At 44.1% G+C, this 26,879-nt stretch overlaps 2 protein-coding genes across 5 annotated transcripts in view; both read right to left on the bottom strand.

Moving 5' to 3' along the window:
- Tmem245 (transmembrane protein 245) overlaps nucleotides 1–10,487 on the bottom strand; it is a 75,265-nt gene extending 64,778 nt beyond the window's left edge. For all 4 annotated transcript variants that reach the window (XM_051162233.1, XM_051162220.1, XM_051162224.1 and 1 more), the window contains exon 1: nucleotides 9,906–10,487. In XM_051162233.1, coding sequence (XP_051018190.1) covers nucleotides 9,906–10,472 — 567 coding nt within the window. In that variant the 5' untranslated portion in view covers nucleotides 10,473–10,487. The remainder of the gene's footprint in view (nucleotides 1–9,905) is intronic.
- Nucleotides 10,488–24,960: 14,473 nt separating this feature from the next.
- The window catches only part of Frrs1l (ferric chelate reductase 1 like), a 28,424-nt gene continuing 26,505 nt past the window's right edge, over nucleotides 24,961–26,879 (bottom strand). Inside the window, exon 5 of the mRNA XM_051162246.1 lies at nucleotides 24,961–25,175. Within this exon, the coding sequence (XP_051018203.1) occupies nucleotides 25,003–25,175 (173 nt within the window). The 3' untranslated portion in view covers nucleotides 24,961–25,002. The remainder of the gene's footprint in view (nucleotides 25,176–26,879) is intronic.

Consider the following 26,879-nt stretch of genomic DNA (forward strand, 5'->3'; position numbering starts at 1 on the left):
TCTATTTTTCTGCCCTCAGAGTCCTGGTATCATTTAATAAAACATATTAATGAGTGGATGAGCACCTTTAGGACTTAAAATAGAGATGGCTGATTACTTTTATATAGGAGTTTAAATATATGATTCCTTTAAGATCTTCATGAGATTAGTTAAGCTAATTGATTCCTTCTTTGTAACCGCAAATTGCAGCCTGCCAGTAAAGAAAAGCTAGCTGAGAAATTCTCTTGCTTGCTTATACTCTGTTAATATGTAACAAGTTGCTTATGTACAAATGTATGGGGGTTCTTAGAAACAACTTGTTATTCATGTTTGCTCCTTACCCATAATACGTAAAACATTTGATCATGTGAAGGTACTGGGGACAGGATTTTCTTATGTGTATCCACTGTAATCATTTATCTACAGAGAAACAGAATGTAAACACAGTGTGATTTTGTACTGCTCGAAAGACGTTGTTGGGGTATAAAAACTGTGAAAGGAGAAGAATGAGGATAAAGATAAAAATAAGAAGATGCTAGTAAAAAGAAGACCCAGGCATGGTGGTGCATGCCTTTAATCCCAGCACTCAGGAGGCAGAGGCAGGCAGATCGTTGTGAGTTCGAGGCCAGCCTAGTCTACAAAGCAAGTCTAGGACAGCCAAAACTACACAGAGAAACCCTGTCTCAAAAAAGAAGGAAAGAAAGAAAGAGAGAGAGAGAGAGAGAGAGAAAGAAAGAACAAGCAGCTTGTTGAAAGCTTCCTGCTGGAGTGCATCTTACTTTGTCGTCTAGTGTAAGTGTGTGTGTGTTCTTTTCTCTCCTCCTTTCTCTTTCTTTTTTAGACGCTTGCTACCATCAGTTGATGCCTCCACTAGGAGCTATCAGTTCTAGCCCCAGCTTGCCACCATCAGTGGAAGCGATTGCCGGTAACTATCAGTTCCGGCCTGGAAGGTTACCCTCAGAGAAAGTCTACAGGGTCACCAGCCAGCCACAGGATTCACGCCCCACCTCAGTTTTCCCCAGTTGATGTCAAAGCTGGACTTTGATACAAAGATCACACAGTTTTAAATTCTTAATACAATATTTAGTTAAAAAGAGATACAGAGGAAAAAGAATAAGACATATAATAATCTACTACACGGTAGGGAAAAGAGAAAAAGTGCTAAGTTAACCGTGAATAAACAGAGGTATATTTTTTCTTTTGTTTGTTCTTGTTTTTTTTCCTTCTTGAAACCGGGTCTCACATAGCCTGGAACTTCCCACGAAGCTGACAATGACCAATCCTCCTGCCTCTACCTGACAAACGATGAGATTTTGTAGCTGGAAAGGGTTGTTGTTTGCCGTGGGGGCCGCCTCACACACTGCAGATGAGCACTCCACCAGGAAACTGACTTCCCACAGTCTCAAGTTGACTTAGAACTTTAACACTAACGTCTGCTTTCATTCCTAAGAGAATCCCCCTGCAGTTGTTACAGCTGGAAGCTGCCACACGGGTGCTGGTGATGAAACCCAAGTCCTCTGCAGGTACAGCAGTGCTCTTAACTACCGAGCCACAGTTCCAGCCCTAGCAAAGTCTGCTTTCTTAACTGCAGGGGAGAGAGGTGGTGCTGGAAAAAAAATGAAAGGAGAGACTGCTCCAATTTTCATAAGAAAGACAAAAATCAGTATGAATAATTACCAAGTGTTGAAATAGAGTGACGCTTAGGAAAGGGATGGACTTCGCCCACAGGCTTAGAAGCTGAGTTCTAGGCTTGCTATTGAGTGACTAACTCTGAACATGCAACCATGAAAATTTAATCCAAAATTAGATACACAGAGGTCTAAGGTGTTTCTTGCAGTGAAGTCACATGATTTCACTACAGCCTCTGTTCTGACCGAAAGTGCACACTTTGCGCTCACAGCTCATACACAAATCTTCTGCTAATGATGAAAAAAGAATGACTTTTTGAGAGTTTTTCCTCACCATTATCCCACGGCATGTAGGTACCAGACTGCTTTATCTGTGGCATGCATTCTGTTAGTATTGTTGGTTTTTGACACTGCTTGAGTTGCTGACCAATTTCTTGAAACAAAAACAAACCAACAAACAAAAAGACTCAGGTGATTTTTGGCTTGAGTCTGACAATATTTCCAGCAGTTTTTGAAATGGCCCTAAAAAGTAGCCTTGCCACTTTTCACTGTGTACTTATGCAAAGCAACACTCTCAGCATTGGTTATAACATCAGATTATCAATCAATCCTGGAAATCACTGAAGATGCTGCGCCTGTAGGTGAAACATTTAGCCAAGATTTGCATCTCTGTAAAAAAATAAAATGAGCACACTCATCTCATTAGTATGCAAATTTGCTTTAATCATCAATAAATTATAGAATTCATTATATATACCAAAGAATTACTTTAAGGTATGTTTATGGAGCTGAAAGATGACTCAGTGGTTAAAAGCATTGTCTGCTCTTCCAGAGGATCTGGGTTCAATTCCCAGGACCCACATGGAGATTCACAATCATCTGTAACTCCAGTTCTAGGGGATCTGACACCCTCTTCTGCATCCATAAGCACAACATATATGTGCTGAACAGACATATATACTGGCAAAACATCCATACACATAAAATAAAAATAAATTTAGAATTTAACTACACTTATGATTTCCTAACAGTGAATGTTTGATGTATAAACCTGTTTTATGTAGCTACATAACTAAGGTCACATAAATTTTTCTCAGGCAAAAAGGGGTCATGAGTGGAAAAAAGCTTGCAAAACTCTGGGAAAGTACTAGCAAAGCCAGTCCAAAGATTACACAAAAGTGGAAATCCCAGGAACAGAGACAACCTGCCGACCTGCTGGCCTAAGGCAAACCACAGCTAGAACAGTGTGCTAGCTAATTCAGGAAGATTACATCTAATGACGGTAAGTGCAAAGGTGCATTCAGACCCCAAACCCCATGTTCCAAACTGTGGAGGGACTGCGGAGAGAGTACCTGAATTTAGTAGTATAAATGTCTGTTTATAAAAATGCAGCTCAGCACCAAAACACTACATAAGCGATAAAATGCAGGCTAAAATAGCAAAAGAAAATTGTAATACAATATACACGTAGCTAAGTGGGTGAACTCTCTAGCTTACAAAGGAGTAGAGAATATCAACACTTGGTAGCTATTCTAGCCACAGGTAATGGGGTGTCTTAGCTAAGATTTTATGACTAAAGTAGCTTACACTTTCACATCATAGGCCACCATGGAAAGAAGTCAGGGCAGGAACTCAAGGCAGGAACCTGGAGGCAGGAGCTGTGAAGGGATACTGCTTATTGGATTGTTCAGTTTGCTTTTATCCACCCAGGACCACCTGCCCAGGGGTGGTTAAAGCCACCCCACATCATCAATGTCTACAGGCGATCTGATGGCGGCATTTTCTTGGATCAGGTTACTCTTCCCTGACAACTCTAGCTTGTCAAGTTGATTAACAAAAAAGCCAGGACAGTGGGGAAAACAATCATCAGGGAAGAGGCAAGTAGCTTAATTTCCTGTGGTCCTGATGCAGAACCTCCAATGGTGCTTGAGTAGGAGGAGTTAGAAAGGCTGCCTCAGCCCACAGAACCACAAAGGGCATGCATCTCCAGAGGAAGAGAGAAGGTGTCTGTACTTATAAGGAAAAAGAAACTGCAAACTTCATGTTTTTAAAGAGAAATTTCAATCTAAAGAAAAGCATGCTATTTTTATCCAGTAAACATGAAGCTCACAGATCACCCTACTTTAGGTTAAAACCATTAGCTCCTCACTGCCTGCCCACTTGCAGGACTGTTCTACAGAGGCACTACACAGTGTGCAGATAAATACAGAATATTCAGTTCTCGTTTACAATACCATTCCAAAACCAGAAATGTATTCAGAACTGAAAGAGTGTGGTGCCTATATTCAGGAGCAGTGTACATTTATGCACACCAACAGTATGGTGATGAAAATATACTCAACAATAAAAACTTAAAATAACCATCTCTGGGCAGCTGGAACTCAGGATGGTGCTTCTGTAGACCCTCTTTGCTGAATTTTCTAAGGGTATTAAATACCTTTATAAGTAGGGAAAAACGGGCTTTCTTTAGTTTTACAAACGTTTTCAAGTATTTCCTCAAAGAGATTCACAGAAGTACTGTTAGTTCAAAAGACAGCTGTTAACAAACAGCTGAGTTTTTAGATAATATAATTACCAATGGTTAAAACAGCTTATCACCTTTGAATCTGTCTATCATAAGTTTTTTGTCTTGTTTTGTTTGGGGCAGGGTTCAAGACGCAGTTTCTCTGCATAGCCTTGGCTGTCCTGTGTAGACCAGGCTGGCCTCAAAATGTAATAGATCCACCTACCTCTGCCTCCTGAGTGTTGGGATTACAGGTGTGTGTCACCACGCTCAGGCATAAACATTTTCTAAAAGACAGCCAGGAAAGAAGTATTTATGCCACAGCAGGACTGAAAAGAGCTGTGGCTGCAGAAGTAACAGTAAAGGGTCCACAGGAGGGAGAGCAGGCAACGGCCCAGTGAGAGCAGTGTGTACAGAATGCCATATTTTGATATACATTATCATGACATGGGATCTGTATGATAGGGAAAGCTTTCTGTAGTGCAGTGCTTATCACATATACATATATATTTGCATGTATAAACATGCAAACACATGAAACTAAACCAAAAACATATCTGATATGCTCATCCAGGTTCAGAAATTAATTGAAAAGGCAGTCAGGTGACACTGGAAGCATATGTGTGATGGGAGTGACCGCAGAAAAGGGGACAGCTTACTTTTACCATATAAAGTCTGTGCTGCTTAAACTGATCTTTATATAACAAGCATGATTTTATTGATAAGCTTTTCACATCACAAAGCATTCTTTAAAATAACTTTATGAGAAGTATTTACACTTGCTCTGCCATCACATATTATGCATGTCCACTTTGTTTGGAGGGGAAGGGGTTAAGCCCAAGGCCTCATACTATCACTGAGTTGGTTTCTCATCCTCCAATTTCCAGAGTCAGAACCCTTAGGAGTGTTGATTTGTTTGGATTCAGCATCTCATTGTGTAGCTCATGCCGACCTCAAATTCACAATCCTGCCTCGGCTTCCCAAGTACTGGGATTAGAAAGCCACCATGCCTGGCCACAAGCATTTATTCCCTAGCCCAGGAGTCAGCTCAGACCCATTAAGCCTTATGAGCAAACCTGTTTGTGTGGGAATTTTCTCCCAGGCACAAATCACTGAACCACAGTTGACCTGAGGGCATAGTTACCACATTTATCCTCTTAAATATACTGTGTCCTTTCCAAAACACATAATCCAACCATCTTTTAGCACCCATGTGCTAGACATTATATAAGAGTGCATAAAATTTGGCAGCGTTTATTTAGCTCTCCAAGTAAGGCAATCACATTTTCCTCTCACGAGACACAATTAACCACACATGACATGCTTCTCGGTCAAACGGCACAGTTAAGTGCTCAGCGGGTTAAAGCGCATCTGTGTATGCAGGACCGCTCGCCCACCTGAGAACAAGGGCTGACTCTGGGGTGTCTTCCTCAATCACTTGTCCATTTTTTTTTCTTTCTTTCTTCTTCTTTTCCTCCCTTTTCTTGTCCTGAGGAAGTCTCTCACTGAACCTGCAGCTCCCCATTTCCCCTAGACTGGCTGAAGAGCAAAGCACCAGGGCCCGCCGGTCCCCAGCCCCGCCCCAGGCACCACACTGGCCTCTCTTTGGGTTCTGAGGACCAAAACTCAGGTTCAAGCACTTGACCCACTGAGTCACCTTGCTCAACCCTTTCCCAAGTCTCCCTCAGACAGGAGACAGCACATTTCCCAGTCCCTGCTGGGGCAGCAACTGCTTCAAGTACCCCATTCTCCTTTAAGACAGCCTTTTCCTACTCTGAAAATTGTTCTCCTCGTAGAGTCGGGAGTTTTTACAGCCAAATCTTTAACTGTGAAGAAACTGCCAGCTGCTGCCAGGTAAGGAGCAGCAAGGCACACAAGGGGTTCCAAGTGGCACAGTGTAACCCTTCCAGGCTGGCTGGCCATGGGGCAATTCCTGAGTGCCTCTGGTGACCTTGAACTAAGAATTCAAGAGGATTTAGCCATCATTCAAGCCACCCCCTTCCATTTGCACAGCTACAGAGGGCTGAGTGGTCCGGACTAAGGCCTTGGTGACAGGTCACAAAGCTACAGCCAAGTTTATAACTCAAGGTCTTCTGATCCTTCAGCCCTCACTGTTTCCAACACCACTTCTTTATAAAGACAGGAGGCAGGCCACGGAGAATCCAAACCTACTGCTGCTGCAAAAACTAGAAATGGTCTCCGCACCCCCATCCCCCAACAAGTCTGAACAAAAGGAGAGAGGGGGTCAAACACTCCCAGCAGAGGAAAGGGGAGGGGGGAGCAGGGGCATTATTAGTTTCTCATACTTATCCTGCACAACCCCACATCACCAAGGTTACACTGAGGATAGAGCATCAGGTGAATCTCCTTAACCCTTCTGAAGTCACTAAGTCAGGACAATACTCTAACAACGCACTTCAAACTGCTGAAAAAGAACAGCTGATACCACGGAGGGTTAGTGTTTCTGTCGTAACCAGGACACAGTGTTGGGAGGGACGCAGGGTAAAGAGAAGAGCCTAAGTGGAGCAGAGAGGAAGAAACCATGAGGATAAACTGCTAAAAGAAAACAAACAGAGGCACTAACAGAAAGGGAAACCTGCAAAGACAGCAGGCAATCAGGGGCAGCATGCGCATCTAAACTGGAGTCGGGAATAGCTGTGCTTAGTCCGTTGTTTATATTACTTGGATATTTCCTTTTAACTGAAATCAGCTTATTTTTCTAAATTAAAGCCTAAAACAGTTTCTCTGCCCTTACTGAAGGCAACCAGGGAGTTCTGATGACAGCAGATTCTTGCCTGCCAGCAACAGGTTCAAAGTATGAACGGATCCCTCTCTAAACAGCTTTTCAGATTGGAAATCTCTTCCTCCAGCTCGACAGGACTGCTACTACAATGCAACTGTACTGGTGTTAGACGCTAGCTCAGCGCCCAGCGTACACATACAGAAGTCGGAGCGTGAGTGTACGAATCGTCTGCTCACTGCACGTGTGTCTGCTTACGTGGTACTTTTCTCTCCGCCTCCCTCATGCATGTACAAGTTGTCTAAAAGCATAAAGGCTGCTGTTTTGTAGCAGGCGGCCCTGCTTGGGCTCACAGAACCAAACAGGGTGATCCATGAGCTAGGAAAAGTCAGTAGGGCCTGCCTAGGCACATATCAGCCTCAAACAGGGTCAGGAGAAGGCTAACACGCCTCACTTCACTCACTCCCCCTCCCAAGCCTACCCATACAGCTTTGGCAAAACTCACCTGTGACTCTTGTTTTTCTCCACCTGAAACAACCTGGAGGCATTCATCTCAACTTTTGTCCTCTTAACACTTCCCACTCTTTTAAGTCACTCATAAATTTCTTTTGTAATGTGTTTGTGTGTTTTCTTTTCTTTTGTTTTTTTTTTAACTGCTTCTCATCTCCCCTTCTCCCCTCACTGTGACCAAACAGCTGAGTTAGGAACCTTTTAGTAAATGCTACTGAAAGGCCATGGCTGTAGGTCAGTAGTAAACCATGGGTTCATGTAAGGGCACTGATCTGATTTTCTGCCTTTCAACAAGTGTAAATACAAACATGAAGAATATCATCAGTAAAGGGATACTGAAAGGTAAGTACACTGAGCTGCACGCACGCCTTCCTAAGTTCTCAAGTCCTCCCACCCAGTCTCTGAGGGCCATGCACAAATGCCTTTCTTCCTCCCATCCCTGCCACCTTAACCTCTGAACTCCACCGCCTACTCCAGTTGAAAACAGTATCATTCATACAAGGTAAGCCTTTCCTAGAACTCAGTGGATGGCATCTGGGTTATAGCAATAGCTGAAATGTTACAGAATCTGTAATCCTGTCTGAATTCGAGGACATTTCTTATAGGCACATAATAGTCCTTTATATGAGAAACTTAATCCATGTAACTGACTTGTTTAACAACAAGGGGCACTGATTTTAGCTTCTTTATTTAAAGATTTATTTTTATTCTTGTATATGTAAGAGGCATATGTATGTAGGTGCATAGAGAAATCAGCAGAGGATGTTGGAATCCTTGGAGTTAAATACAGGAGATTGTCAGCGACACAAGATGGGTGTCAGGAACAGGAAGACAGGTTATATGGAAGAGCAGAAAGTGGTCAACCTCTGGACCATTCTCTCCAGCCCCTGAATTCAACATCTTAAGAGAAAAGCACGGGGTGGGGCTATAGCTCAGTATTTCAGTCTTACCTAGAGCCCACTAACGCTTTGGTCTGGTCCCCAGCATGACTTGTGAAAACTGTACCACAGATCTGTCCATAAGCCACCTATCTTTGAGGCAGTCACACTGTCAGGACCTATGTCCCACAACTATGAGAATGTACACTTACCTATGTATGTATGTATGTATGTGTGTATGTATGTGTGTATGTATGTGTGTATGTATGTGTGTATGTATGTGTGTATGTGTGTATGTATGTATGTGTGTATGTATGTGTGTATGTATGTATGTATGTATGTATGTGTGTATGTATGTATGTATGTATGTATGTGTGTATGTATGTGTGTATGTATGTATGTATGTGTGTATGTATGTATGTATGTGTGTGTGTGTATGTATGTATGTATGTATGTGTGTATGTATGTATGTATGTGTGTATGTATGTGTGTATGTATGTATGTGTGTATGTATGTGTGTATGTATGTATGTATGTATGTGTGTGTGTATGTATGTATGTATGTATGTGTGTATGTATGTATGTATGTATGTGTGTACAGTATATGCTAATGTATGAGGTTGAAGATAACTTGGTAGCACATGAAGCCCTGGGTTCAACCTCAAGCACCAAAACTTTAATAATAATAATAATAATGTGCTCATATGCAATTACATGCACAGAGTGCCTAACACTGTACTCAATCAACTTTAAACCTGGACCAAGAGCTGAACTGATGATCCTGGGATCAATTAACACCCTTTACCAAATAAACTATTTTGAAACTTAATAACCTCAGGGCAATATTAACTTTATTTCATTAACAAAGTAAATGAAAATGAAATCGTGTGGGGTGTGCACACGCTGGGCCTCATGCACTCTAGGCTCTCTATCCCAGTGCTCCATTCTTCTTAGTCCCTGTGGTAGTTATTATCGATCAACATTCTTAACATTCTTCAGCATTAAATAACCACTTCATTTTAACATTGCCCAATAAATATGCAGACAAACCGGCCTGTGGTGTAGTCTGGGTCAGGAAATATGTCTCTAAGATTATCTTTGAAATTCCTCTACTCTCTAAAAAAAGGCACTTGGGCGATTCAACTATAAGCTACCTCTCTTTAACCCAGTCCACAGTACTAATATAGACGGGAGGGAAGGAGCAGTGGCCCAAACAATAAATACAGTTCTCGAAAAGCACCCAGAGTCACGCGCGTGAACAGGAGTGAAAGAACCGAACTCTGGAACATCACCGGCCTGAAAAGAAAGCATTAGTTTTGAGAGTTTGAGAAATCTAAGTTAACCAGTCCTAATTAACCCATAGCCTGATAAGAAGTCAACTTCTCTTAACTGTACAAAGGCCAAGTCGGACTGGAAATCTGACACCCAGATGGGCCAGCCAGATGTGCCAAGCCGGTCAGCACTTCTCAGCCAAGGGACCTTTTCCCTACAAGAGGGGCCGGTTTCAAATCACACCCGCCTCTCTAGAAGGAAGCGCGCCAACTTCCCCGGGGCGTGGGAAGGCGGGTAGTCACCCGCGCTCATTGGAGCACGGGTGAGGACCTTTGGCCGACTTCTCCCGGCATCCCGGGTCCCCCCACCCCACCTCCACCCCCGCCAAGGACTCACCCACAGGCTGCTGAAGTAGTCGAGGCCGCGGCAGATGAGCGCTCCGGCGTGGGCCAGCAGCACCTGGACGCCCAGGTAGCTCCCCAGGCAGTAGAGACCGTAGAGCAGGGGGCCGCCCGCGCCCAGCAGCAGCAACAGGCGGCGGCGGCGCAGCGCCTGCTCGCCCAGGGCCTCCACGCCGTAGTCCGCGAAGCAGAGCGGCAGCAGCAGCGCGGCCAGCACGATGGGCGTGTGCGCGCGGTGCAGGCGCCCCAGCCACAGGCGGCCCAGGCGCGTGAGCGAGCTCTTGAACGGGTGCAGGAAGGTGCCGCACAGCACGGCCCAGAGCAGCGGCCGCAGGAAGGCCTCGAGGATGAAGTACACAAGCACCGCGGCGCCGCAGCACAGGCACACGAACAGCACGGCGCCCGTGTTGTAGAAGGCCTGTTTGATGGGCTTATCGAAACGTAGCGCCAGCGCCGGGGTACGCGGGGTCTCGCCCGGCCCGGCCGCGCGTGGGACCTTGGGCTCCGGCCGGGGAGAGCCCCGTGGGCTGGGCGCTTCGGCAGGGCCGCCGCGGTCGGCCATCGCGCCTCCGCCGGGACCGAGGGACAGGGCTGCGAACTGGTAAGGAGCGAGGGCGGAGGCTGGCGGTGCCGCGAGCGCTTGTGGGTTTTGTAGTTTCCAGGCTGCGGGCGGAGCATGCGCTAGAATCCAGGGAAACTACAACTCCCAGGAAGCTGAGCGCAAACGCCTCCGCCCTCGGGCCCAATAGTCCTCAGGGACCAGGTAACAAGTTTCCAGAGGGTCCAAGAAAAGGGGTGGGGCACAAAACAAACTCCCTTTCTTCTTTGATTGGTGTCAACTTTTTCGGAGGTAAAATCCCAAAAAAGGCTTTTTCAGAGATGTAAAACACTTGGGAAATATTTCTAAAAACACTGATGTACTTAGTTTTACTGATTTCTTAATAAATACTTATTTTCAATCCTGTGTATGTATCTATGTATCGTGTGTGGGTAGCCAAAGAAGCCAGAAGTGTTGGATCCCCACAGCTAGAGTTACAGGCGGTTCTGAGCAGCCTGACTTGGCTGCTGGGAATAGAACTCCGGTCCTCTGGAAGAGTAATACACCCTCTTGAACACTTCTTAAAGTGCTCTCGTGTATGTGACAGGGTTTTAAGTATCTATTACTGTGTGACAGTCTCTGGTCCCGGTGCATGGCTCCTATCAACTCATTTTATCCTTAGAACACCCGTAGGGAGAGGTGTTAGCAGTCTTGTTTGACAAACAGGAAAACAGGGGCTCAGAGAAATTAAGTATCTGGCTTCATACATCTATGGACCCTTATTCTGTAGCACTTCTGTTCTGTGCCAACTGATCTGAACAGGAGATCCTTTCGCTTCTGTGTAAAGCTCCTTAGAGAACCACACTGTGCCGCGGCTATTAGCCGTTTGTGCGGCATACCAAGTAGGAGCCCCGTGGGCTGGGCGCCTCGGCAGAGCCAAAGGAGCAATCTACACGCCTCAGAGGACCTCTAGCAGAGTGTGAAACTGTCACTGTTCTCTTTTAGTACCTGTAGTCAAGTCAGTAATGCTCCCCACCGCCATGTTCTCTCTAGCAGGAATAATGGAAATCAGAGTTCTTACTACAGGGTGGTTGTGAAAAAAAGAGCAAGCCCTAAGCAGTGCAGGGTTCCTCTGCCCTGAGGTAAAAGTGTTGGGATACAAGCCTTCCTCACATCAAATACTCCAAAGACCTTTTTTTTTTTTTAAATCTGAGAAAGAGACATAAAGGAGATAGGATAGGAGAGAAAAACAGAAAGATGGTCTTTACTCCTTTACTCAATACTCAATATGGGAGGATTTCACCATAAGAGTTAGCTTTCTTGTTTTCAACAAGCTTTCATACTAACTTCAGCATGACTTCTCATTCTGTTTTAATGTAAATATGGTAGTTTTCACATGAAGAAAGAAACGCTGCTAACCAGATCCTGGAGATAAAAAGATTCAGTAAGTGAAGAAAAAGAAAGAGGAATTTCTTTCTCCTTTCCATCTTTCTGAGAGACTTTGGGCCACTGGTTTCCAGGGTCTTTAGGGTCTGATTCAGCAAATGTTTGCTTCAGTTGTGCTTTCTTATTACTGCTTTGTTCAGACCCTCTGATAAAACCATTGCTAATTATAGTCACATTTGCTGTCAATGTGTATATTCATTGACTTGAGCTGCTCTTTATATAGGAAGGCATCTGTTCATAATCATGAGTCCACATCAACCACCGTTGCCATTCTGATCATCAAAACTAAGAGTCTCGTGCCCATCATTAGAAGATGACCAGTGCCTCTGTCACTCCATCCCCAAAGTTCTAGTACCTGTGGAGCCAAAGGAGATCTGGGTCTCACTCAGAGTGGAGAAAGAGGTCTTTATGCACAGCTTAGAGAATCTGTGCCTTTTGTCACTCAAGCCCTGAACCAGTCACTTGTACCCAATTGATGAAGCCTCCTCCTTGAAGCATCTTCATGCCTAGCTTCTGATCTTCTAACAAAATGGGTTCAAAGGGCATCCAAGTGACCCCTCAAACCTGAAAAATCTCTCCAAGTACAACAAAACTTAGTGCCCATAAAAAGTAAGCCGCATAACCAGCTCTTTACCAATGGATGCAAGGCCTGTGACTGTTGCCTGAATTGTGTTGGGGCCCAGCAAATGCAAGAAGCCCTGTCACGGGACTGCACTCTGTTCCCAAGTCTCAGTGGAAAGCAAACCTTTCAAAAAATGGTTCTAATGGCCAAACAGAACTGACAGACATCAGTCAGACTTTCTAGTGAAGGAGAGAACTCCAGCAGCAAAGAAACAGAAGCAGAGTAAACTGAGAAGGATTTGTACGGCCGCCTGTACGCTGGGTTTTTCTTCACCTCCCCTCGGACTCAGCATTGCTGCCACCAAAGATGCTGGTTGATGTATCTGTCTTCCCAGAGACCTCCTAGAGAGCAGAGACTGGGATTGCTTCAATTCTGTGTGTCTACGATCTGACACAGCAAAGGACATTCGTAATCCAGAGTAAGAGCTCAATATGGACCAAACAGGAGAATGAATAAGCGGTATCCTTTCCCAATGGCCTGTGTGTGCTTCCTGCATGAGACTGAAAGTCTTGAGCATTCATCTGGGTGCTAGCAAAGTTAAAAGACTGAGATGCGGGACTCTAAAGTTGCAAAGCTGGGAGACACAGTGAGAAAGGCCCGCACCTGTGTTGAAGACGCTGCAAGGCTGAAAAAGTGACTAGAACTTTGTAATTGTGGAGAGATAGAAGGGCAGATTCAGAGCGAAATTATCTTGGGTTATTTTTAGTCTCCTTCATACCTATTCAGCACTCTGGAAGCAGAGGCTGGTGGATCACTGTGAGTTCAAGGCCAGCTTGGTCTATAAAGCAAGTCCAGGACAGTCAAGGCTACACAGAGAAACCCTGTCTCAAAAACAAACAAACCCTATTCATTGTTTACCCCTGAGTTCAACCAAACATCTTTTTGACTACCAGGTAAAAGCCTTTAAAATATATTTTTGCCAACCTATTAGCTTTTCTCCATCCACAAGCTGGAAATGTCTTCAGAGAATATCTAAGTATATAGAAGAATTGTCCCCTCTTTGATATAACTTACCTACTTGTACCCTACCAATGTATTTGGTTAATGCCTTAATTTATGACTTTTTTCCCCCTCCCTAACAGGGTCTCTCTGTGCAGCTCTGGCTGTCCTGGAACTTGCTCTGTTGTGTAGAGGCATTTTGGAATTTTCGTTTCTTTTAAAATAACAGAAATATTATAAGAATATGCTTTTGTTTTAATCCCAGGTTGGGGGATGCGGGGTCACTTTGGACTGTCTGCAGCAGCTAACTATGATTTGCCTCATGTTCTAGCAGAGGTATGGTTTTGCCAGCTGCAGGTAGTTTCTGTGATTGTGTGATAATTGGAAATGCTGGGAATTTCTCAGAGGGGGTATAAATGCTAAGGCCCCCAAGAGGTGGGGAGGGTGGTTGTGGGTTGTTTAGGGGTATTAGTTATGGTTTATTAGTAGTCATGTTCAGAGAAACAAAAGGTAAATTCAGGAAGGCCCCCTCCCTCTCTCCCTCTCTCCCTCTCCCTCTCTCCTCTATCCTCTATCCTTCTTTCTTTCTATCTAGTGATAGGAGAGGAAACCAGGAGGATACAGGGTGGGAAAAAGAAGAACCCACAAAGTAGCAAAGACCAGCTACAAGCAAAGAAGAAACAAGAAGAAAGAAATTCGATCCAGAGATCTCTCTCTCTCTCTCCCCTCTATCCTTCTATCTAGTGATAGGGAGTGAAACTGGGGGGGATAAAGGGTGGGAAAAGGAAAATCCCACAAAGTAGCAAAGACCAGCTACACTGTAGACCAGGCTGGCCTCTCACTCACAGGGTTCTGTCTGCCTCTGCCTCCCAAGTGTTGGGATGAAAGGCGTGGGCCACTACCGCCCACTGACTTTCTTTGTTCTTCTTCTTTTTTTTTTTTTTTAAGATGTATTTATTTATTATGTATACAAGGCTCTGTCTGCATGTACACCTGCAGGCCAGAAGAGGGAATCAGATCACATCATAGATGGTTGTGAAACCACCATGTGGTTGCTGGGAATTGAACTCAGGACCTCTGGAAGAGCAGACAGTGCTCTTAACTGCTGAGCCATCTCTCCAGCCCCAGACTTTCTTTGTTCTTTAACTAATAAAATCTCTTGTAACTACTTCCATGTTGAAGGATGCCTTTTGGGGCAATCTGAATGTAGATTCCTAGGCCACAGTCACTCACATTTTGCTCCAGAATAAATTATATCTTATACCTTTTGAGATGAGTGCTGTGTCTGGGGTTGACAGAGCCTAAGAACTAAATTTGAAAAATGTCCTTATGTGGGGGCTCCCTGGTTTCAGAGAAACAACTGACGTCTCTAACGTGGTTGATGTTGGAGAGTTAGGGATCAGGTTTTGGAATCCGCGGCCATTCCCTTCCTTGGCTGTGTGCCCTATAACATACAAAGGCTGCGGCCACCCAGTAGCATAAAATGCCCAGCTTCCCACTGTGACTCTGAATAAGACTGAAAACAGAAGATGGTGGGTGCATTTCAAGTGACCAGACTAATCCCTTTTTATTGCTAAACTATCTTGTTTGTTTGTTTGTTCGTGGGTTTATTTGTTTGCCTGTCTACAGCATGTCTTGCTACATTAGCTCAGCTAGTCTCGAACTCAGGATCCTGAAGCTTCGGCCTCCTCGGTGCTGAGATTAAAGGAGTTATCTAGCTAACCGGAACTGTTCATTTACAGATGAAGTAAGTCCTGGTGCTTTGAATCCTACGAGTTGCACAGTTGTACACCTGGCACTATGATGATGTCGCTTCAGCCTCTAACGGATCTCCCTACCTACCCTCATTCCATCACCCTGCAGTCAGTATGCCCTTTTTTAAAATGTATTTATTTTTATTTTATGTGCATTGGTGTTTTGCACGTATGTCTATATGAGGGTATCATATCTTGGAGTTATAGACAGCTGTGAGCAGCCATGCGGGTGCTGGGAATTGAACCTGGGTCCTTTGGAACAGCAGTCGGTGCTCTCAACCTCTGAGCCGTCTCTCCAGCCCCCAGTATGCTTTTTTTTTTTTTTTTAAGATGCAAACTGACCTCTTCCCAAGTCTGTTTATGCCCTACATAAGGGCATCTGAGCACTTCACTACAACTTGCAAGGTCTTATTTGATCAGGAGCTAGCTCACCCCACCTCATCTCTCTACTCTCCACCTCGCCCTTTATTTTCAGTCTTAGGCTCCTGACCCAAATACCTCCAAAAGGGAAAGTATGTGGCCCACTACAGCAAAATGGTAACTAAGCTAAGGTTCCTGAAATAAAAAGCTTGTTTCTAGGTTATGATAGAGAGGGGCTAAATATAATCATGAATATGTCTGCCAAAGGAAGATTAAACTACACAAAAGGAGGCAGTCTACCCTACCATAGAGACAGGGCTCAGTCACTGGAATGGCAGGTTAAGGAATGCTGACAGCTATCAACAACTAGGAGAAATCAAAAACTGAATCTTCCTCTGTGGTGCCTCCAGAAGAAACATGCCCTGCCAACATCTTGATTCAGCTGAGATCCATGGTCACCAGAACAGCGAGATAATGCATTTGTGTTGTCTTAGTAACCAGCTTTTTGTGGCTGGAGAGATGGTTCAGAAGTTCTTCCAAAGGTCCTGAGTTCAATTCCCAGCAACTACATGGTGGCTCACAACCACCTAGAATGAGATCTAATGCCCTCTTCTAATGCACACAGGTGTACATGCAGACGGAAAGCTGTATACATAATAAATAAATAAATAAATATTTTTCTTTTTCGAGACAGGGTTAATCTGTGTAGCCTTGCCTGTCCTGGACTTGCTTTGTAGACTAGGCTGGCCTCGAACTCACAGTGATCCGCCTACCTCTGCCTCCCAAGTGCTGGGATTAAAGGAGTGCACCACCACACCCGACCATAAATCTTTAAAAAAAAAAAAAAGTAACCAACTTTTGTGGAACTCTATTGCAGAGCACTTTGTCAAATGCAGGCGGGGCCAGCACGGAGCCTGCTGATCTTTCCCCTTCTATTCTCCTCCCCTTTCTTGAAGTCACCTCTGTCTGCTCTGCCTACCTTGTCTTTAGGCCATATGGCTCAAGTAGCTGTAGACACTAGGAGATCTGAGATCAAGGAACCAGAATGATCAAATTCTGGCGAGGGTTCTCTGGTCTCTTCATATAAAGACACTAATGCCATCACAAAGGCTTCCCCGCCATCACCACCTAGCCGGTCAGCCCCCGTATGCTGAATCCCCGATGGCTAGCACAGTGGAGACCACAGCTTCAGCCCGGAAATACTAAGGGAACACATTCAGTCCACAGCTTGCATCTTAACTCTGTGTCCTCGCCTGCTTTCCCTCGAGCTAGGGAAGGACGCTTATAGTGAGAATTCTGCTGTCTTTAAAACTCCAGGTATGTTATAGGAATATGTTTTTGTTTTAATCCCAGGTGTGTGATATGGGGCTGCTTCAGATTGTCCACAGCCATTAACCATGACTGTCTTGTGCTCGAAGAGGGGTGTGGTTTGTTTATTTATTTATTTATTTATTTATTTATTTATTTATTTATTTTGTCAGCTGCAGATAGTTTACGTTTGGAATTCTGGGGATGCTTGCCAGAGTCCTGAGAGGGGCTGTGGGGGGGGGCGGTGCTCTGAAGAAGGTGGCTGCTGCTCCCCTGCTGCTGGTTCCCCCTGCTGCTGGATCCCCCTGCCCTTGTGTTTGCTATTGCTGGTTTGCTGGGTTTCTGGATATTCTGACAAGGAAGATTGGACTTGCCCCTAGAAACCCGACACCCCTGATCAGCAGGAAGTAGTCTAAAAAGGTCTATGTCCTCTTTGCCCTCTAAACTTCTTTCTCACCTACCTAGTATTGTGGGTTGGAAGAGATTGGGAAGAAGGGTGGTAGCTTTAAAAGCCCACCAACGGACCCCCTGCTCTGGGTTTCAGCTATGCAAGAGCTTCTCAAATCAGTCCCAGGAGAATCAGCAGCTCAGCTACTGCAATTTTTCTCCTTCCTCATGACTCGCGAGACTCTGTGACTAAACTCTACCTATTTTTCTCTTAAAACCACATTTAATTACTTAGTGTGTGCGCACACCTGCCAGTGCACGGATGGCAGAGGACAGCTGTGGGAGTTAGTTTTTCCCTTCTGCCATGAGGCCTCTGAGGATCAAGCTCAGGTCACTAGGCTTGGCAGCAAGTGCTCTTACCCACTGAGCCATCTCACCAGCCCTGGACTTCTTCACTGATACTACAGTTTGGTGACAAATAAGGACTGCAATTGAAATTCTTAAAGCCAGATAAAATGAGCGGTAGCCTTGGAATGGGATCAGAGGCTGCCACTTGCTGCTCAATAAGGCATCAAACTGAAAGTTCCATAAACTGATTTTTGCACATTGCTTCTCTTCGGGTACCTTTAGGTGACTACAGCAACACAGCTTTCTTCTTTGTCAGACAAGACAGTTGCCATCTTTCTAAAGATCTATAAGGATTTGGGGAGAATGAAGGAAACATTTGTACTTAAATAACACACAAAGAAAAGAAGTAGAAGCTCAAAAGGCACAGCAGAGCAAAGCCATAAGGAATTATAAACTAGTTTTTATTACATCAACAAGAAATTTTCAAATTAGGCTCAGAGTTTATGTTTTCAAAGTTTAATCCCGGTTAATATATTCTGAGTATAACTTAATCCCCTAGAGATAAAAGTGTGTATGGGGGCCAATGAATGGAACAATCATTTAGGTAGCAGGAGTGCCGCTACAATTACTTAAATAGAAACCCATATCTTTATTAGTAATGCGCCACACGTCTTAGAGTAAAAATCCACATAGGACAGGCTTATAAATATACATTTATATATAATCTCAAAATCAATCACAAGTGAACATCAGGTACACAACTTTTTATAAAACAAATATAACCCATCAGTGTCTATTTAAAGGCATAGTTTTAACAAAATAGTATTTTGTAGATAGTCTCAAAAAAAAAAAAAAAAAACTATTAGTACTTCTGGAGCCAGACTGCTCAAGCTTGTCAGTGCATCAGTGGGGATAAGGCATGTGGAGAAGCTGCGTTCACGCTTCCCCAGCGAGTGGTCAGAGCATTCTAGGTGATGAAATGGAAGAGAGTCGTGAACTGGGTGGGTGCCACACCCACTGAGCATCCAGCAAACTTAGAGAATGATTAGAGTCCAGAAGAATCAGACTGACTGGTTACATACCTAATAGCAAATATTTGAGAGAAAACTGAAAATATTACCCAGTCATTGGTGTATTCTTAAATGGAACACACTCCCAAGGCTCGGAGATTTACGTACATTCTTCCATCGCCAGGCATATTTAAGTTCTTATTTCCCAGCCGGGCGTGGTGGCGCACGCCTTTAATCCCAGCACTCGAGAGACAGAGGCAGGCGGATCACTGTGAGTTCGAGGGCAGCCTGGTCTACAAAGTGAGTCCAGGATGGCCAAGGCTACACAGAGAAACCCTGTCTCGAAAAAACCAAAAAAAAAAAGTTCTTATTTCCCTAAGTACTATTTTCATGAAGAGGAAATTATAGGCGAGTCATCTGTTAAATAAAAACACAAGGAAACCCAACTTGAAACTACACAAATTGCTCACTGAATAATAGAATAAGAAAACTAATGCAACTTAAAACATGTTTAAGCTGCCATGTAACATGCCAGTTACTCAGCTAATATGAGTCTTGGCTTCTTAATGGTATAGAAAAGTTAAGTTAAGCAACAAATGCATATATGCTCATTCTTAACAATTTGTACAATGTTGAATAGAGGATGCAGAGCTTAATTAGAGATCCTGGAATCCTTCCTATAAACTAAATTACTACAAAACTCAAGGGTAAGTATGCTTGTAATACACATAATGGTTTATCTCTGGTTTTAAAGTATGCAAGAGATCAGAAAAAGAGCCAACCCTGACAATAACCTTTAATGTTCATGGTGTGTGTGTGTGTGTGTGTGTGTGTGTGTGTGTGTGTGTGTGTTAATGTATAAATACACCCGCATCTGTCACGTATCTACAAAATGTATGTACATATAAACACACTGAAAATAATCAAGTTGTTCACTAAGTATGCATTTCTATTCAGAGAGTAAGGATGTGCAATAGTCAGAGACAGTCGCCTCAGCGTGTGACCTAGTATGCTGGCTCACACGCATTATTTCATTATTCGAGATAGACAGATCACATGTATAAAACACTCCCGTGCCCTTATGATACTTTTTAAATTTTTTTCTACACAGAAATAAATTAATCTAAAATATAGAAATGTCCACAAAAGAGCAGCTCAACAGTGAGACATGCTCATGATTGCCAGACCTCAGGCAAAAATGATGCTGTAACTTACCCAGACTGGTCCCTTACCGTTGGTTCTTTCCTGTTGTCTCTTTTGTACCAACTCCAGGAAACATATTAGAACATAAATCTGTAAGGATACCACTACACTAATCTTTTTATAGCAGAAAACTAACTATAAATTATTTTTAAGCAAATTGTTCACTAACTTTGATTTTTTTCTATTTATTTAATTTTATCCTATGTGCATTAGTATGAAGGTGTCAGAATCCCTGGAGTTACACACAGTTTGAGCTGCCATGTGTGTGCCGGGAAGTGAACCTGGGTCCTTTGGAAAAGCAGACAGTGCTCTTAACCACTGAGCCATCTCTCCAGTGCCCTAACTTTGATATTTTTACAACTAGCTACCAATACGTTTTTGGTGATAGGATTTACAACTGACCAGATAAACAGTATGCCCATTGACTAAGCCACTGTGGAAAACCAGAGTCCACAACCCAGCCCAGCCCAGCCCAGCCCAGCCCACTTCCTGTTTTTGTTCAGCCTGTAAACCAAGAATAAGATTTTCCTTTTCCATTAGCTTTTTAAAACGTAATATAACATTTTGGCATCTTCTAAGTATGTGAAGTTCACATTCCGGTGGTGTTACTAATGCGCAGCTTCGCCTGTTCACTTCTTAACTGTCTGTGGCAGAGCATAGCCGCTACGACACAAGTACAAAGTTATAAATATTGACAACCTGGCCCTTTGCAAGGACAGTTTAAGAAATCCTGGGCTAGAACCAAGATGGTGTTCAACCTTAGTGCTAACATCGCTTTACACAACATCCCAAATACAGACCGCAAACTTAAACAGCATGAAGACACTGAGGTGGAAATTCACCTCGCACTTGTCAAACTTTCTGATTTCTTTAAGCGCAAAACGCAGCCCAAGGTAACTGAATGCGCCTTCTGGGTTTTCTCTGAATGCACGTTTGACTACAGTGGGACAATAAAAGCCTGTGGAGTTCCATGCTCTAAGACAGACCAAGGTTTTAAGAAAGTCATGTTTAAAAATTAACTAAGGCAAGTGCATTCTTCCAATTGTGTCCAATCTATACCTTACTTTGAAAAAACATTAATGGCACTAAAATGAGCTGGGGGGTGTAGCTCAGCGGAACACTCCCTAATGTGTACAAGGACTCGGATATGATCCCCAGTGCTAGGAAGGAAGGAAGGAGGGAGGGAGGGAGGGAAAGAAGGAAGGAGCAGGAGAGAGAGCAAGAAAGTGTGTGTGTGTGTGTGTGTGTGTGTGTGTGTGTGTGTGTGTGTGAGAGAGAGAGAGAGAGAACAAAAATAAGCACTAAAGTGATTTTAGGCAGAAAAGAAAGTGATTCAAAATCAAAGGTGTTCCTTTCCTGAAACACAGTTGGAAGAAGTCCTCATATTTGCTGTAAAGTCTAGGGGGCAGGTGGGTACCCAGCTGATTTGAGTATGGACAGCAGGCTCTCCTGAATGGAAGTTTGAGGACTCAGCATGAGGTGTAGGAAATCCCAGCGGGCTCCTTTGGCCCCCTGATGCCTCCGGCTCTAAAGTCAGCCAAATTAACAACCTCAACTTTTCCATCTGTAAAGCTGGATTAATAGCAGACATTTTCTCTGGTTGTTAAGATGGGAAGAGTTTCTGCAAGTGGAGCACTTTAAACAGCTGCAAATAGATTTATCTGCCACCTATGTTTCACTCGGGCATTTTACCAAAAAGCACCGATAGGCATCTCCCTCGGGACAAACGCTGTATTAGAAAATGTATTGTCAGATCCGGTGGTGCGTGCTTGAACTAGCAACAGCCAGGAGGCAGGAGGCAGAGGGAAGAGGCTGTTAGGCCCTGGAGAGAGAGAGAGAGAGAGAGAGAGAGAGAGAGAGAGAGGGAGGGAGGGAGGGAGGGAGGGAGGGAGGGAGGGAGGGAGGGAGGGAGGGAGGGAGGGAGACAGACAGACAGACAGACAGACAGACAGACAGACAGACAAGACAGCTAGAGGGATAACATTGTTCTCTTATATTAGGTGAGAAGGAACAATGAAGTCTACACAGCTTTACCTTCTGCATGTCTGTCAGTGGACAGTTCTCTGAGATGGTCAACTGTAGTGATGCATGCCTACTCTGTAAATTCAATAATTATTCTTGAAAATGCCAACTGATGTCCACTGGGAGGCAAAAACCACACTGTCACCAAGGATTCCGTCATTTATGTTTTTGGAAGACATGGTTTGATCACAAGGAGGGGATATAAAAACACTGGCTGGTCAGGTAAAGTATATAAGAAATTCCTCTGGCTCCAAGAAACTCACAACATGGAGCCAGTCTGGTTACTTCGTCCATCAGTTTGCTGGGTACCTACTAAAGAGTGGCACTTGCCACAGGCTAAGTACCGAGAAATGGCTCCTATTAGCAGCAAAAACAAAGACAGCACTTTCAGTAGTGCCTGCCTGCCGTGGTGAAGAAGGCCACTGGGCTGCAGGAGCACTGAGTATGCCCCTAAAACCATGTGGTCCAGAGGGCTGGAGGAAGAGATCGCTAAGTGAGAGCCTTACAGATGAGCTCATCGTCCACAGCAGGGAAGACAGGACAGATGGGCGGGAACAGGTTGGAAGAGCCCAAGACCCCTCAGGCAAGCAGTGGCCCCCGAAGCAGAGCCCAGTGGAGCTTGGTAGAGTCATTTGCATGTTACTGCTAGGGCAAGGATAACTGCAAATTCCAAGCAAAAATACACAAAACGGGTCACTAAAGCTCAAAGGTTCAGAAAAACAATTACTTGGTTTGAAGCAGAAATGGAAGGGAAACACCACTCGCTCCTACTATTAACAGAAGTCTATCTGCTCTGCTCTTTATAGATCGGCTACTAGACACATAAGGGATATAAAAATATCGGGCTTCTTATTTACAACACGGGTGTCTCTATGTACTCCCAACCCTCACCCCTAGACCAGCTCCTAATGCTGATTAGCAGATAGATGAGCCACGCCTTGAGGGCTAAGCTTGAACAAGATCAGAGGGCTTAGTGAAGAGGCCACTGTAGTGAGGGGGAGCCTCCGACTTGAACCCCTTGCTTTTGGAGCTCGATGCGGGCGCTGCCACAAAGCAGTGAACTTACTTTAGTTTCCAGCCCAGGAGAATCCGAACACTCTCCCACAGGCAGACGTTTCACCTCTGACGTGACTCTTGGAGGAGATGGCCTTAGAAACCGAGGTCTGCTGTTGCTCAGCTATCCAGTCGGAGCCAGCTTGGAAGTCACGGGAAGAAATGAGAAAATTCTGGAATGCCACGCTGGGAATGACCCAGCAGTGTAAGTGCCCACAGCTGCTCTCCTCTAGGCAGCCTGCTGCCATAGATATTTACGTTAAAGTAACTCTTATTCCCCTGAGGTAACTGTCATCTTGGAGGCTTACTGCCTCTGTCTGCTAACCTAGGCCTAGTCCTGGAAGCTTCTGGCTTCAGAACAATCTAATCTGGGCCTAGAATGCTTTCATCCACTGAGAGGTACTGCTAAATCAGCTCACCCTTTCTAGTTCTTTCCTAACTCTTGAGGGCTGTTTCAACTCAGCTGTTCTGGCTCAAACTCCTCTCCAAGCTGACTGACTCAATCTGGCTTCTCTCTCAGCCTCTGACTGAATTGCTCTGCTTGGCCTCAAACTAACTCTAGCAATCTGTTTTAATCTTCTGGCTCCTTCTCATTCTCTGGCTCGTTTGGTCTTCACCTGTGTCAGTTTGTTCTCTCCTCAACCTGTCTCTGCAGAATTCTCCTGGTAAAACTGCCTTTGAATTCCACGAACTCAACTGCTGTGAACTCAACTGTACTGCACCACCTCTCAACCAAACTGCCTGAACAGCACTGACTAGAACTCAGAGATCTGCATGCCTCTGTCTCTTGAGTGCTGGGATTATAGGCATGTGCCACCATACCTGGACCTAGCTTTTTTTTTTTTTTTAACCTGAAAATTGCCCTATATCAGACTGGCCTTGAACTCAGAGATCTGTTTGCCTCTGTCTCCTGGAATTAAAGGCTTGTCTGCATTCTAGCCAGATCACACAGACCTAGAAGATCTTTGGATATGATCTCTTGCCAGAGCAGCCATGTTCTCAATTAAAATTGCTCTACATATTTGGACTAAAAGATTATCTGGCTCTTTTGGAGGAAAAAAAGAGAAAGAAAGAAAGAAAGAAAGAAAGAAAGAAAGAAAGAAAGAAAGAGAGAAAAAATTGTACATTTTAAATGTATATTCTTGGTGATTTTTTTACCTCAGGGTCTCTGCCCCCTGTTTGCTCTGGATGTTTACAGTGTTTAAAAACACTGATGTATGAACATATTTTCCTTAGGGTGACTTGTCTGTTATATGAATATTTAATTATACTTAATATATGCTGACTGGAAAAACACCATTGGCTATAGCAACCCATGAACACCTTAGTTGATAGACTACTGTAGCAGAAGAGAACAAATTCTAACTACTAAGATTTCTCCTGTTTTTATCATTAAAATCATTTTACGTCCTCAGCAACAGTCACAGTTCTATTTTTAATCTTTCCTAACAGCAATATAAAACTGTTCTCTCATAGCTACATACTAATTGAGAAGATATTTTAGATAAATACAAACCACGTGCTTTTCACTACACTTGCTCCCATACTCCCCATCAACAGTGACTATCTAAAAGCATTATGTTCCACGGAAAGGTTCTCAAGAGGTTGTGACATCCTGTAAAGTTCTCCACAGCAACAAGCAAAGTAACCCTCTCGGGCAGTACTGCTCAGCGGTACACATGCCATGACTAGCTCTTTGTCTACCTCGCTCTGTCACCTGATACTGTTAGCCAAGGCAGTGGGACACATAGGATGACAAAAGGCAGCCTTTGTGTGGGCTTTAAATCCCAATTGCTATGATGACCCTCACAGTTTTACCATGTCAATGCACAGACACTGTAAAGATCAAATAGAAGACATATTTGGAAGTGTTTGCAACCATTTTAAGTACTACTGCCTCAAAGTAGGGTTGCCTTGACAATCCTGTTTGAGTAGGGGAGAAGCTTTCTTTTTTTTTTTTTTTTTTTTTTTTTTTTTTTTTTTTTTTCCAAAAATGTTGAAATCTTAAATAATCAAAGCTAAAATTATACAGGCGATTATTGAAAAATATATACTGAAGGTTTTTTTACTACTCCATCTGGTCTGCGGCCTTGCAGCTGTGGTTAAGGGGTTCCCATCAGCAGGTAGAAAGTGAGGGCAACAATGAGAAGCAAACAGAACGGAGAGGAGAAGGTCTGGTAGGCAGCCGAGGGCATGAAAATGTCTTCGTACTTGTAAATACTGACAACGCGCTCTGAAGCCGGTGGAGAGTCTATGTCATGGCGAGTGATGGCGCCTTTAACACAGAAGTAGAGGGGAGAGCCGGTCAGAAGCAGCACAGGGTTACAAGACAGAAACACTGAACGTAAAGATAAGTCTTCATTGCTAAAACACACACGCAATGCTTCTAAGATCTGGACTCAGGTATTAGAGCCATCACCAGAATTCTCTGCAATTGCACATAGGACGGAGAACACAGAAATGATTTATCATTACACCCAAAGAGGGTTCTTACTGATTTGCAGTTCCCCGGCACCCCTCCCCTAGATCAGAACAACTTCCTGCTCTCTGTTCTGTGGCAGCCAGTTTTAGTATTTATACTTGCATGAACTGAATGGATTTCTACTTGTCTCTAATAAATTCAGATTTATCAATATCTAATAGAAAAGTGTATCTGTACTTTTTTTTTAAAAAAAGATTTATTTATTTATTATGTATACAGTGTACACTTGCAGGCCAGAAGAAGGCACCAGATCTCATTCTAGATGGCTGTGAGCCACCATGTGGTTGCTGGGAATTGAATATCAGAACCTCTGGAAGAGTAGACAGTGCTCTTAACCTATGAGCCATCTCTCCTGCCCCAATATCTTTACTTTTTAAACATTTAAGTTTTAAAAAAAAGATTTATTTTATTTTCAATGTGTATGTGTGTGTGCATACGGAGAGGCCAAAATAGGACATTAGATCTCCTGGAGATGAGGTTACAAGTGATTGTGAGTCACCTGATATGGGTACTGGGAACTGAACTTGTGTCCTCTCCAAGAGTAGTGTGTGATTTTAACCTAGGTAACCTCTCCAGCTGTTCTGGGGGAAAGCCCTATGTTTTCAATACAAACAGCAAATGTTACTAATTCGGCCTCCTCAAGTCTGAGGGAAGTGGTGAACCATGGCTTCCTCATGCTAAACAGATGCCCTATCACCCAGCTTCCACCACAGCCCCAAATCTCACAGCTGTGCATGAACAGCTCTAGACAAGGCCAGCCTCCCATACAAGTGGAAGCCTTCTTTCACTGACTGAGCCAGCCTTTGGCTAGGGAGATGGGTCAGTAGGTAGGAGTGTTTATTCTGCAAGCACGGGTACATGAGGCCCTAAGTTGACTCCCCAACACCCGTGTAAAAAGCCAGGCATGTTTGTGTGTATGCACAACCTGTGCATTGGGGAGCAAAGATATGTGTCTATAACTTGAGCAAATGGGGGGGGGGGGAATCAAAGACAAGTAAGAGCCTGAGAGTCCATTGGCCAGCAGGCCAGTGTAGACAAAAAGGCCAGTTTCCAGTTCAAGAAATAAGGTGAGTTAGGCACTTTAATCCTAGGACTTGGGAGCTAGGTGAATACTTGTGAGTTGTGAGTTCTGAGATAGCCAGGGCCACGTGGAGAAACCCAGCCTCAAAAAAAAAAGGGGGGGGGCCATGAGAGAGAAAGAAAGGAAACAGGCAGAGAAAATAAAGGAAGACATATCTGATAGCTTACTCTGACCTCCAATCACACATCTGTACTCTCACAGGAATACACCACAGGGGTAGGGAGAAGAACAAAGAAGGGAAATGAAGAAGAGGAGGGCTGGGCAGTGGTGGCGCGCGCCTTTAATCCCAGCACTCAGGGAGGCAGAGGCAGGCGGATCGCTGTGAGTTCGAGGCCAGCCTGGTCTACAAAGGGAGTCCAGGACAGCCAAGGCTACACAGAGCAACCCTGTCTCAAAAAAAACAAAAGGAGGAGAAG

This window comes from Acomys russatus, chromosome 2, assembly GCF_903995435.1.
Source record: "Acomys russatus chromosome 2, mAcoRus1.1, whole genome shotgun sequence".
NCBI classification, from domain to species: domain Eukaryota; kingdom Metazoa; phylum Chordata; class Mammalia; order Rodentia; family Muridae; genus Acomys; species Acomys russatus.